Below are 13623 nucleotides of genomic sequence, written 5' to 3' on the forward strand. Positions count from 1 at the left end.
ATTTAATTTATTCGTGAAGGCTCTTTCTTGTTACTTGAAATATTTGTAAACTGAAACTACTCCCCCTCCATGAGAAATTCAAGATAAGGCACGGCAAATTCGAGCAGGGACATGCGCTGAGTGAAAGCCAATGCAGCAACTGATACAATTAATGTTCCTAATTACTAGCTGAATGATAACTAAGTTATTTTACTAAATTCTTTGTTATATTTAAAGTAATTGAAAGAAACCTGACAGAGCATCTCAAAATAAATACAGTAACGAAAGGGTTAAGCATGCAGAAATATTTGTAGAATTTATTTCTAAAAAATGAATCCCCCTCCCAATCTACATCAAAATAAACTACAGACTCCAAAACCTTAAAAATACCAAAGCTAATATCTGTCTTACTCTTTGTTCTTGTTCGGTCGTTGTGACAATTCCTTCACGGAAGAACAGTCCGTAGTCTTCGTAGAAACGCATGTAAGTTTCAACATCTTTCTTGGATTTCTCAATGAAGAATTTCAGAATTCGGTTGGTGAGGACAGTACGCAGCTTCCTGGAAAGAAGGTTGAATTGGAACAAATTAGCAACAGAATTAGACACAGGAACGACTGTAGGTGCAAGCATGGCTTTGTGGATGAGAAGTTTGCTTCCTAACCATATGGTTCTAGGTTCAGTCCCAATGTGTGGCACCTAGGACAAGTGTCTTTTACTACGACTTTGGGTTCACGAAAGCCTTGTGAGTGAATTTGGAAGGTGGGAAATGAAAAATAGCCAGTTGTGTAAATGTGTTTTTGTATGTGTGTGTATGTGTGAGTGTATGTTTGTGTCTCCTTGCTTTGACATTGTGTGATAGTCGTAAACGAGTGCCACTGTTATACAAGTGGTGTCCTTCATTTCAAACCTTCTGTGAAAACATGTTCAGCCATGCAGAAACACTGGCTTGGAAACAGGTGTGGGTTACAACAATAGAAAATCTGCTTTAATATATGTGAAAGCCAAGGGGTTAGGATGCTGCATTCACGATCACCAGATCATTGGTTCAATTCCTGAACAGGGCAGCATGTTGTGCCCTTGAGCAAAACACTTAATTTCATGTTGCTCTTGTGCTGTGTGGGGACAAGCATGTCAAAGAATAGACCCAACATTTCCTCCATGTTTTATAAAAGAGGTTGTGCTAGGATTTGCACTCCAAAATCGTAAAACCCTCACCAAGGGTTAGAGGGTTGTCACCTGAATGGTGCAGAAGTGACCATCCACCAGGAGTAAAGAATCACCAACAAATGGTGGATGCAGCACATGCCAGACAATATAAATGTGTTGGGCAAGGAAGTAGGTGTATTTCATGTAACCCTTTAATCAGAAGTAAACTGAATCAGCAGATAATGGTCCCTAAATAAGTATCTATTGGTTGCCAGGTAACCACTTTACTGGTTGCACTATAGAGCTTCTGGCCTTTCTGTTTATCTTAATGAGATAAATATCGTTTGACTCATATCAGTGGATCTGTTTAGTCATCATTATCATTTAACATACATGTTCCATGCAGGAAGTGTATTTCATATCGTCGTCGTCGTCGTTTAACATCCGCTTTCCATGCTGGCATGGGTTGGATGGTTTGACTGAGGTCAGGCAAGCCAGGAGGCTGCACCAGGCTCCAATCTGATCTGGCAAAGTTTCTACAGCTGGGTGCCCTTCCTGATGCCAGCCACTCTGAGAGCTATCAATTTATCAAAACAATAACACAAAAAAGAAAACGACAAAAAACAGAAAAGAAAAGAAAGGGGGAGTCTTACCTGATCAGGGCACTGTCCTGGAGAAGTTCTCGACTTAAGTTCAGAGGAATGTCCTCACTGTCGACCACACCTGTGAAGTAACGAGTTGGTAGAGAATTTGTGAATATAAAATAGATTAATGTATTTGAAGGAGAAAAAAGAAGTGAAGAAGGGGTCAAAGGAGCAACAAACACACACACACACAAAGTAATACACCATGGGGGGTGACATAAATTTCGACTGACCTTTCACGAAGCGGAGCCACTTGGGCAGGATGTAGTTGGCCTTTGGCATGACCATCACTTTACGGCTGTAGAGTGTCAGACTGACATCGGTCTCTCGGCTCATGTCAAATAATGCTGCAAGGACGATGACCAGTGGTCAAAGGTGGAGGAAAAACATGGAAGAAAAAACGAAAACTGTTAGATTACCATGGAAACAAGTAAGGACAGAGAGAGGGGGAGGGAGAGAAAGAGAGGAGAGAGAAAAAGAGAGACAAGGGAGAAGGATGGAGAGAGAAAGAGAGAGAAAAGGAGGGGAGAAAGAGAGAGATATAGAGGGAGAGAGAGAAAGAGAGGAGAGAGGGAGAAAGATAGAGAGGAAGGGAGAGAAAGAGAGAGGAAAGGAGGGGAGAGAGAGAAGCAGAAAGAGAGAGAGAAGGAGGAGGAGGAAGATAGAGAGGAAGAGAGAGGGAGAGAGAAAAAGAGAAACAGGAGAGATAGAAAAAGAGAGAGGAAGTGAGACGGAAGAGGAGAAAGAAAGATACAGAGGGGGAGAGGAGAGAGAGAGAGAGAGAGAGAGGGAGAGAGAGAGGAAGTGTTATGTAACCGGCCAGTACATACTTGGTTTGTATTCTGGAACATAGAAGAGGGCACGGATATTGACGGGAGCATCAGTCTTGTAGAGGAAGTTGAAGCGTGGTTTATCGAAGGTGCCACTGATGAATCGGTAGAACTCTTCATGCATGTCTGCTGTGATGTCTTTATTGTCCATCAACCAGAGAGCCTGAAAGGGACAGAGAAGACAACAGACGGGAGATGAAAGCATTACGGTGGCTAAAATTAAGCTTGGTGGTGTGTGTAATCATGGTTAGATATGGTAAACAGGTAAGAATTGTTGTTGTTATTGTTGTTGTGGCTGATTAGCTCCAGAATCAGTCCTGAGACCATTCTGTCTTCTTTCATTTACAAGACTAAATTATCTCCAATGTGTTCTTCATTTCTTAACACAGTAACATGTGGTTTGAGGAACATTTGGCTGCTATATCTAGCGAGCAGAATGACCATCCAGGGACTCCCTTGTTAGCTGTTATGCTGTACGACAGAGAATATACACATATCTACATATGCACACACACACACACACACACATACATATAAACACATGCAAGCAAACACACATGCATGTGTGTGCATGTGTGTACATGTTCATATATATAAATGTCCATACATACATACACAAATGAAAATATCCTTCAGTAAAAGCAAGGAAACACAAACGCACACACTCACACATACACATACGACAGGCTTCTTTTAGTTTCCGGCAACCAAATCTATTCACAAGGCCTTCGTTAGCTCAGGGCTACAGCAGAAGACACAACTGCCCCAAATGCTGTGCAATAAAACTGAACCTAGAACCATGTGGTTGGGAAGCAAACTTCTAACTTATACAGCCAAGCCTGTACCTATCAGATATAATTTCTATGAGATTGTATTATTTATAGAAAAATTAGTTCCATATTTCTATCTTTTATGTTCTTTATGCATAGATAACATTGCAAATATTTGAGGGGGTGGGGCAAGAAAAGAATACAAAATGGTAAGTTACCTGGATCATGTTGGCTCTTTTACCATTCAGATATATTGGGACTCCCACAAAATTGCTGTATTTTTTAACAATAGCTGAGGAAAGAAAGAAACAAAACATAAATTAAAACAGCTGAAATTTAGATGAAAATATTGGTAGGTGAAAATAAACTAAAATTGTTTCCGAGAAAAGCTTTTCGAAACAGACAGCCTCCTCTGCTCTAAGGGAGGTAACTGCGCGAATTGCCAAGCAGGTAGCTTCTAAGAAGAGTTACGTCCCTTGAAAACAGACCCCCCCCTCCCCATTTCAGCGAAGACAAATTTCCTGCCGTTCTTTTGGTGTTTCGGAAATATGAATGAATGAATAAATAACGAACAGATAAATTTAAGCCGAATCATGAGTGATGAGTGATAAGTCAATGTCCAGTCTTAAATCAAAGCGGTACCTAAATTCTTTAGAGCCAGCGAAATAGAGACGGCCGGCTTCTTTCTTTCTCTTTCGCAATTTCATCTTTCCTTCTTATAATTTACAGCTGGATGGCGATTCAAATATAAACCCCGCTCCATCGTCAGCGAAAAATAAATCGGAGATAGGATACATTATTTTTCATCAGTTATTTCTTTGTTATTGGACTGCGGCCGTGCTGGGGCACCTCCTTGACGGGTTCAGTCAAAGAAATCCGTCCCGTTACTTATTTTTGGCTTATTTTCTCTACAATTGTCGTAACTTAACTCCACCAACATCTTTTGCTGGATCGTTACGTTACAGAGGTATAAACAACCCAAAAGCAGTCATCAAGCAATTGATAAACACAAACACACACCGATATATACACGTATATCATTTAATATACACAGTATATTTAAAGAAGGGTTACTAATACCTTCACACCATGGAAACGCGATAATTCGGAAGATTTAAATATTTATCTTTCACTGGATGGAGTACATTTTTTTTTTGTTTTTTTTTGTTAATATGACCTACAACAGAATAGCAAATTATACGCGTGCGTATGCGTATATATATACATGTAAACAGCCAGGTGCAATGTGATACCATAAAGGAAAAATTTAAACATCAATAAGTGTATATATATATGTGAGTGTGTGTGTGTGTGTGTGTGTTCCTTTATTCTTTTACATGTTTTAGGCATGTGATTGTGACCATGCTGGAGCATCGCGTTAAAGGGTTTTAGTTGAAGAAATCGACCTCAGGACTTATTCTTTGAAAGCCCAGCACTTATTGCCAAACTGCTAAGTTACGGAGACATGAACACACCACCATCGGTTGCCAAGCCATAGTGGGGGGAGGGGACAACACACGCACAAATGCGACAGGCTACTTTCAGTTTCCGTCTACCAGATCCACCTACAAGGCTTTGGTCGGCCCAAGGCCATAGAAGGACACTTGGCCAATGTGCCATGCAATGGGACTGAACCCAGAACCAAGTGGTTGGGAAGCAAGCTTCTTACCGCACAGCCACTCCTGCACCTATATACATATGTCGAGCACAGACAGGATGCAGGATGCACTTTTGCCAAAGGACAAGAAGCTGAATGGATGCAATAAAAAGAAAGACATCCCTATCTACATAGTTTAATGACCAATTCTTCAATTTGGCACTTAAGATTTAACGAGCTTAAACTGTAATTTTCATGTCTTTTCAGCATCTTGCCTGTTTGGCTTCTTGGCTTCGGCAAAAGAGCATTTGGCATCTCATCCGTGTACCATATACGTATATATGTGTGTGTGTGTGTGTGTGAGTGTGTGTGTTATCCTGACAAGGCAATGATCGTTGTCGTAGATGAGTGTCACCGTCATACAAGCAGCGTCGTTTGCTTCCAAACATTCTGTAGGAACATGTCTGGCCATGGGGGAAATACCAGTTTGCTTAGAAACAAGCAAGGGTTTGTGACGGAAAGGGGCCAGCAGCCATAGAAAATTGTACCTCAGTAAACTCAGTCTGACCCCATGCAAGCATGGGAAAGTGGACGTTAAAGTGATGATGATGACGAAAATGATGATGGTGATGATGACGGTGATGATGACAAAAATGACAACGATAATGATGACAACAATGGTGTTGCTCATGAGGAGAATGTTGATGTCGATGATGATGATGATGATTGTGATGATGAGGCCGATGATGATGATGATGATGATGGTGATGTTGATGATGATGATGATGGTGATGACGATTGCGATGGTAAGCGCAGTTTTGTCACAATTGCACAATGACCTAGGCTGTATTTGACATGAGAGAGAGAGAGAGAGAGAGAGAGAGAGAGAGAAAGGAAGACAAGAACAAGGAAGAAACAAATTTGGGTCAGAACAATTAGGGAAAACTCAAATAAAAAAACAAACGTAGAGCAGAAAAAAAATAATAAAGAGAAAAAAAAACAAGAAAAAAACTATACATGAACATACAGTAGTGATGCAATCACACACGCACACACACACACACTTGCAAACAAAGACACACACATACATGCAGACACACACATACTTGCAATCAAAGACCATATACATATTTGCAGATACACACACACACTCACTAATTTGCACGTTCTCTCTCTCTCTCTCTTTCAGCAACCAGGATGCCGACGTGTGGATGCGAGACATTAAAAAAAGAAACAAAAATAACGGTGAGGAAGGAAGACACTCTTTGAGATAGGAAGAAGACAGGATTCACTAGCGCCGGTACCAAAGTGTCGACTAGCCAACCAAACCATAGTCATTCCAGACACAATGCCACTTGATGAGACAACAGCCCTTCTCTGCCCCCACACTCTACGACCTACACACGTCGCCATTCCCCCACCCCACACACCAAGAAAAAACATAATAATCCTCGGCTCCCCCCCCCCCGTTACCAATGCTGCCCTCTGTTGTTGGCGCCTGGTCTTACCTTGAATGACTTCCTCGCGTGCAAAGTCGTAGCTGTCTCCTTTCAGATGGACAATGATTTTGGTTCCTCGTTGGACGTTTTCGGCTTCGGTGATGTCATAAGTTCCGGAGCTGTGCAGTGACGAAGAAGAAGCAGAAAAGATGAACGTGTCGCCATGTACACACGTGCACGAATAGTCACACATAGATATGTAGACACACACACACACAAGTATATACACACATGCACACACAAGCGTATAGAATTAAACATATGCACACACATACACACTTATGTTTTTGTTCAGTGAGTCAACAATTAATTTTGATATGAAAGAACATCTATAACCATATGTATGTGCGTGTGGTGTGTAATCTGTGTGTGCATGCGTAGTGTGTGTGTGTATGTGTGTAGTATGTGTGCATGTGTATTGTGTATGAGCATGTGTTGTGTGTGTGTGCAGGTGTAGTGTGTATTGTGTGTGAGCATGTGTTGTGTGTGCAGGTGTAGTGTGTATTGTGTGTGAGCATGTGTTGTGTGTGTGTGCAGGTGTAGTGTGTATTGTGTGTGAGCATGTGTAATGTGTGTGTGTGTGTGCATGTGTAGTGTGTGTGTATGCACATACGTAGTGTGTATGTGCAGGTGTAGTGTGTGCGAGCATATATAGTGTGTGTGCATGTGTAGTGTGTGTGTGTGTGTGTGTCTGTGTGTGCTTGTGTAGTGTGTGTGTGTGTGTGGTGCGTATATGCATGTGTGTGTGTGTGTAATGTTATTTACCTTACGTGTGTAGTGCTCGTATCTATTAAAGAGGGAGAATGTGTGTGTGTGATTATTTCAATAAAGGGTTATCATCTCTTTTTTAACAATACATATGCATACATCTATGCTCATATATGTATATATATATATAAATATATACACAATAATAACTTTTATTACCTTTATTCTTACCTCAGTTCATCTAATTGTATATATCTATCCTTACTTTTCATAAAAAGCCTTTACTTCTTTTGATTTTCCAATGTGCATTTTCGCTTATTTTTCTTCTTACGTTCCCCTTACATTTCCGCGTGTAGTTTCTATTTTGTTTTTGTAACATATTTCTATTATATATATATATATATACACACACACACATATATACGTATATATACACACACATATATATTTAGAGAGAGACTGAGAGAGAGAAATAGATCTGTACATAAGAAGGAATCAATTAATCCATTTGTTCTATGGAGTGTTGCATAAGATTTGATTGATTCTTCATGCATTGATCTTCGCCTATTTTATATTGACAAGATGCAGGGATGGGGGGGGAGCATTTAGTAAGGTAACGCATCTTCTTATCTACCCCTTGAGAGAGAGAGAGAGAGAGAGAGAAAGAGAGAGAGAGAGAGAGAGAGAAAGAGAGAGAGAGAGAGAGAGAGAGAGAGAGAGAAAGAGAGAGAAAGAGAGAGATAGAGAGAGAGAGAGAGAGAGAGAAAGAGAGAGATAGAGAGAGAAGGACAGAGCAAATTGGGCGTCAGAGAGAGAGAGAGAGAGAGATCATGCTAATAGGTGTTTTGTGTCAGATATCGGTACATAAAGCGTGGTCAGTGAATGGATTCACAGAACAGATTTCCCAGCAATATTTGGACATTATTCATGCTGTGCTAAACAATGGCACTGTTGTCTGATGTCTTGCTCATTACACAAGCGGAATCAATCTTCAAGAAAGACACAAAGACCATCCATCATTCCATGAGAATAGGGCGACACCGAAATTAATAATTATTAACCAAATCCCGCTTCTACTTGCATCACAACTGCATCTACCAGCATCACACTATACATACATATATATATATATATATATATATACACATACATATCTATACACACTAACACATATATATATTTATATACATACATATACACACACACACACAGACAAACGTACATATATATATATATATATTTCTTTATTGCCCACAAGGGGGCTAAACAAGGACAGACAAGGCGATTAAGTCGATTACATCACCTCAGTGCGTAACTGGTACTTATTTAATCGATCCTGTCTTCACGTTTTGAGTTCAAATTCCACCAAGGTCGACTTTGCCCTTCATCCTTTCGAGGTCAGTAAATTAAGTACCAGGTGTGTACTTGGAGTTCGATGTAATTGACTTAATCGCTTCCACCAAAATTTGAGGTGTTGCCTTCCAGTAGAAAGGATCGTTGTCATTGTCGTCATCACCATTATTATTAAAGTAAATATATAAATAATTAATAATAAGAAGAATAATAATATTAGTGGCCAGCAAGCAATAATGCCATTATATGGCTAATCAATAAAATTCTATAATTAATAAATAATTATAATAGAAGGTAAACGAAGTACCAGCTTGCCAGAAATAAGAATTAAAATTGTCTTCCTCCCCATCCCCCTCTTCACCACCATCATCATTTTAACGTCTGTTTTTTCGCCCCCGCACCATGTTTGCATGGATCTAAGATTATCGGAGCAGATATTCTACAGCTGGATGGTCTTGCTGTCCCCAATCCTCACCTGTTTCTTAGCAAGGTAATATTCCCCCCGCCCCCGGTTAGACATGTTTTCACAGAATATTGGAAATGAGCGACAATGCTTGTATAACAGTGATACTCGTTTACAACTATCACACGATATCAAAACAAGGATACACACACACACACACGTTCATATTTTATTTGGCCAGACATGAATCCCTCAGCAATTCAATGTAGCATGCTACCCAGAGAGTCTTACCCATCAGATGACCACTTGTAGGCTGGCGTTCCGGGTACGTAGGACTGGGTGTACACCTCGACATTGTTGCCCACCATGAAGGTAGAGTAGAAGCCAACACCAAACTGACCGATAATGCTGCTGCCAATTTCACTGCCCGGCTGTTCTTGCATTTGTTTCAGGAACTCCTGTCAAAGACGCACCAAAACACAAATATCTAAATTATATATGTAATTATATGCATATTCTGTGAAAGTTAAGAAACACTGACAAGTGAAACTTTGGTAAATATAATTATAAGCTTCCATCATAAACTGACTCTAGAAAATAATCTAATATCAGAACATATATTCCCACGTGTGCTAATGCCCACTTTTTTGTCATAAAATGATATTGGTACTTACAGTGGAACCAGATCTGGCAATAGTTCCTAGATTTTCAATGATCTCATCCTTATTCATTCCTATTCCGGTATCCTGAAATGAAAACATTATTTATTTATATGTACACATACACACGTATCTATTTATAAACATATATATGTGTGAATGTGTGTGTGTGAATGTGTGTGTGTGTGTGTGTGTGTGTGTGTATGTATGTGTGTGCATGCGCAAGCACACACACACACACACATAATATGGTTCTATATTTAAGAGAAGAGGAATTATGTACATTGTATACATTTGATGGATATTTGTCCTCATCTTGTTTGTTGTTAACACAACGTTTCGGCTGATATACCCTCCAGCCTTCATCAGGTGTCTTGGGGAAATTTTGAACCTGGGTTCTCATTCCTAAGGTATTTTTCGATGTTATTATTATCATCATTATTATTATTATTATTATTCAGGTTACTGCCTGGAATCGAACTTGGAATCTTGGGGTTAGTAGCCCACGCTCTTAACCAATACGCTATATGCCCTGAATAATAATAATAATAATAATAATAATAATAATAATAATAATAATAATGATAATTAATTCGTTTTATTGGCCACAAGGGCTAATATCAATTAAAAACATGTAAGGACAAAGACAGGACGAAGGTTACAAAAGGTTTTGTCCGAAATGGTAGGAAAGTTTGTCTAAACAGAGGAAGAAAACGGAGAAAGATATTATAAATAAATAGATAAATAAATAAGTAGAACTCCCAAAGGAGGAGGCGCTTTTCGAATAATAATAATAATAATAACATCGAAAAATACCTTAGGAATGAGAACCCAGGTTCGAAATTTCCCCAAGACACCTGATGAAGGCTGGAGGGTATATCAGCTGAAATGTTGTGTTAACAACAAACAAGATGAGGACAAATATCCGTCGAATGTAAATAATGTACAAACACAAACACACACATATATATGACGGGCTTCTTTCAGTTTCCGTCAACAAAATCCACTCACAAGGCTTTGGTTGGCCCGAGGCTATAGTAGAAGACAGTTGCCCATGGTGCTACGCAGTGGGACTGAACCTGGAACCATGTGCTTGGTAAGCAAGCATCTTACCTCAAAGCCACGCCTGCGCCTACACATGCATTCTTTTATACGTTTCAGCCCCAAGACTGTGGCCATGCTGTGGCCATACGCACTTACACGTAAATATATATAAATATGACTTGTAACTTAGTGGTTTGGCAAAAGGAAACCGATAGAATAAGTCCCTGACTTAAAAAACAAGTAAATACTGGGGTCGATTTGTTCGACTAAAAACCCTTCAAGGCGGTGCCCCAGAATGGCCGCAGTCTAATGATGGCTGAAGCAAAATCGATCGGGAATTAATGCTTCACCATGACTACGACTACAACTAACCAAGGGCAATAACTCATGATTGTCAAATAGAGTTTATACAGAAAGCACACACACACATCTCATGGATTGCTGCGCGCGCGCGCGCGTGAATAGAAGCAATAGTTATGTGGCGCACGTGGCGACTATGGAGGATATTTTAAAAGAAGCGATTGGACAATGGTTGAAATAAAAGCCTAGCATTTATGAACAGCTATTCATCATATAGGGTTAACGACATCGACGGAAATCTGATGCCAAACCTATGTAAGAGCCATTAACAAGTTGTCACATGCTGACCAACACACGCATATGTGTGTGCGCGTGTGGAAGTGTGTATATATGTGCGTATGTATATGTTTATAATATATATATATATATATATATATATATACACACACACAATTCCATCAACATTTAGACATACATACATAGTTAAGTCTATAATTCTCTTTAATTCATATATACAGATATATGTATATATAGATGTGCGTGTTTGTGTGCATATATATATATATATATATATATATATATACACACACACACAATTCCATCAACATTTAGACATACATACATAGTTAAGTCTATAATTCTCTTTAATTCATATATACAGATATATGTATATATAGATGTGCGTGTTTGTGTGCATATATATATATATATATATATATATATATACACACACACACAATTTCATCAACATTTAGACATACATACATAGTTAAGTCTATAATTCTCTTTAATTCATATATACAGATATATGTATATATAGATGTGCGTGTTTGTGTGCATATATATATATATATATATATATATATATATATATATATATATATATATATATACACAGTAAACCCTCGAGTATCATGGGTGTCAAGTTCCGAAACGCCCTGCGATAGCTGAAAATCCACGAAGTCGAAAAAGTATCGTTCTGTATATTTTTAAAAAATTATTTTTATAATTTGTATATATTTATTTTATTATAAATGCAAAAAACAACACCACGGAAGAACCGACGTAAAGGTAAATAATAAGCCATACATACATACATACATATATATATATATATATATATATATATGCGCATAAGAAGGGATGACCACTAGGTGGACATCCAATATGCTAGAAAGAGGTCATCAACGACCGAACCACAAAGCATATTGGATGTCCACCTAGTGGTCATCCCTTCTTATACACATGTAATATAATTTTTCTGAATTATCAGATTTTTATATGCTAGACCACTGGTTTTAAATTGAAATTAATATTCAATTTATCACCTCAGTATATATGTATATATATATATACATATATAATTTGTAATCTTCGAAACATATGTTGGAAATAAAAGTATGCAGTTAACATATGTTTTTTACTCCATTTACTAAATTTATATATATATATATATGTATATATATACTACTAACAACATTATTTTAATTTTTAGGTGATGGTCTGTCTGTGTATGTATATATGCATATATATATATGAATGTGTGCAGCCACAAGTGTGTATATATAAACACATATATTGTGTGAGCAGATAATTTTAAAATGCTAATGCTGGTACAGGGAAAAGCATGAAATAAAAACACAAAAGAAACAAAAAAAAAAGGGGGCCAATCCTCCAAATGTCAGCACTTACCTGAATGGTAAATGTTCTATCAGTTTCATTAACAGCAATGTGGATCTCGAGGGGCAGTTCTTTGTCCTGGATGGTGTCGGTGGACAATTGGTGGTAGCGCAACTTCTCCAGAGCATCACTGGCATTGGAGATTAACTCTCGGATGAATACCTGTAAAAGACACAGGCCAGAACAAACAACTTTAAATACGCTATTGAGATAGAGAAACTCCAGAAATTGTATTACATACGTACGATGCGTGTGTGTACATATATATTCACATCATTATCTTCATCATTTTAATGTCCACTTTACCATGCTTCCATGGATCTGATACAGTTCATGAAGACAGATTTTCTGTGGCTAAATATCCTTTCTCTCACCAATTCTGTTTCCAAGCAAAGTATTTTGTGTTCTTGAGCAAAACACTTCATTTCACATTGCTCCCGTCCACTCAGCTGGCAAAAATGAGTAACCCTGTGAGGGACTTGCATCCCATCCAGGTGCGGAATATCTCCGCCATGGAAACTGGTCCTTATTAGTTGCTATGACTCGAGAAGGTAATTTGACCTTTACTTTTTTACCCTTTGACCCATGCAAGCTTGGAAAAGTAGACATTAAAATGATGATGATGATGATGATGATGATGGTGATAAGATATAGAGCACTCTCTGTGACCAGACAAATGAAGATGTACCTTAAATACTGGCATTCCGTCATTTGCAACAACGGGGGTTCCAGTTGATCCGATCAATGGAACAGCCTGCTCGTGAAATTAACATCCAAGTGGCTGAGTACTCCACAGACATGCATACTCTTAATGTAGTTCTCAGGGAGATTCAACATGGTATGGAGTGTGACAAGGTTGGCCCCTTTTGTATTACAGGTACTGCTCATTTTTACCAGCTGAGTGGACTGGAATAACATGAAATAAAGTGTCTTGCTCAAGGACAAAACATGCTGCTGGGAATTGAAAGATACAGCATATGGGGTTCATGTTTCTACAGATATTAATAAAGT

At 38.6% G+C, this 13623-nt stretch overlaps 1 protein-coding gene across 1 annotated transcript in view; it reads right to left on the bottom strand.

Moving 5' to 3' along the window:
* Positions 1-13623, bottom strand: part of LOC106869264 (heat shock protein 75 kDa, mitochondrial-like) — a 108679-nt gene that overhangs the window by 41046 nt on the left and 54010 nt on the right. The window contains exons 4-12 of the mRNA XM_014914931.3: positions 12625-12774; positions 9604-9675; positions 9221-9387; positions 6475-6584; positions 3588-3661; positions 2600-2762; positions 2003-2116; positions 1779-1848; positions 391-538 (exon numbers count right to left, since the gene is read on the bottom strand). Coding sequence (XP_014770417.1) covers positions 391-538; positions 1779-1848; positions 2003-2116; positions 2600-2762; positions 3588-3661; positions 6475-6584; positions 9221-9387; positions 9604-9675; positions 12625-12774 — 1068 coding nt within the window. The remainder of the gene's footprint in view (positions 1-390; positions 539-1778; positions 1849-2002; positions 2117-2599; positions 2763-3587; positions 3662-6474; positions 6585-9220; positions 9388-9603; positions 9676-12624; positions 12775-13623) is intronic.

Source organism: Octopus bimaculoides, chromosome 13 (assembly GCF_046866305.1).
Source record: "Octopus bimaculoides isolate indiv1 chromosome 13, ASM4686630v1, whole genome shotgun sequence".
Taxonomy (NCBI): domain Eukaryota; kingdom Metazoa; phylum Mollusca; class Cephalopoda; order Octopoda; family Octopodidae; genus Octopus; species Octopus bimaculoides.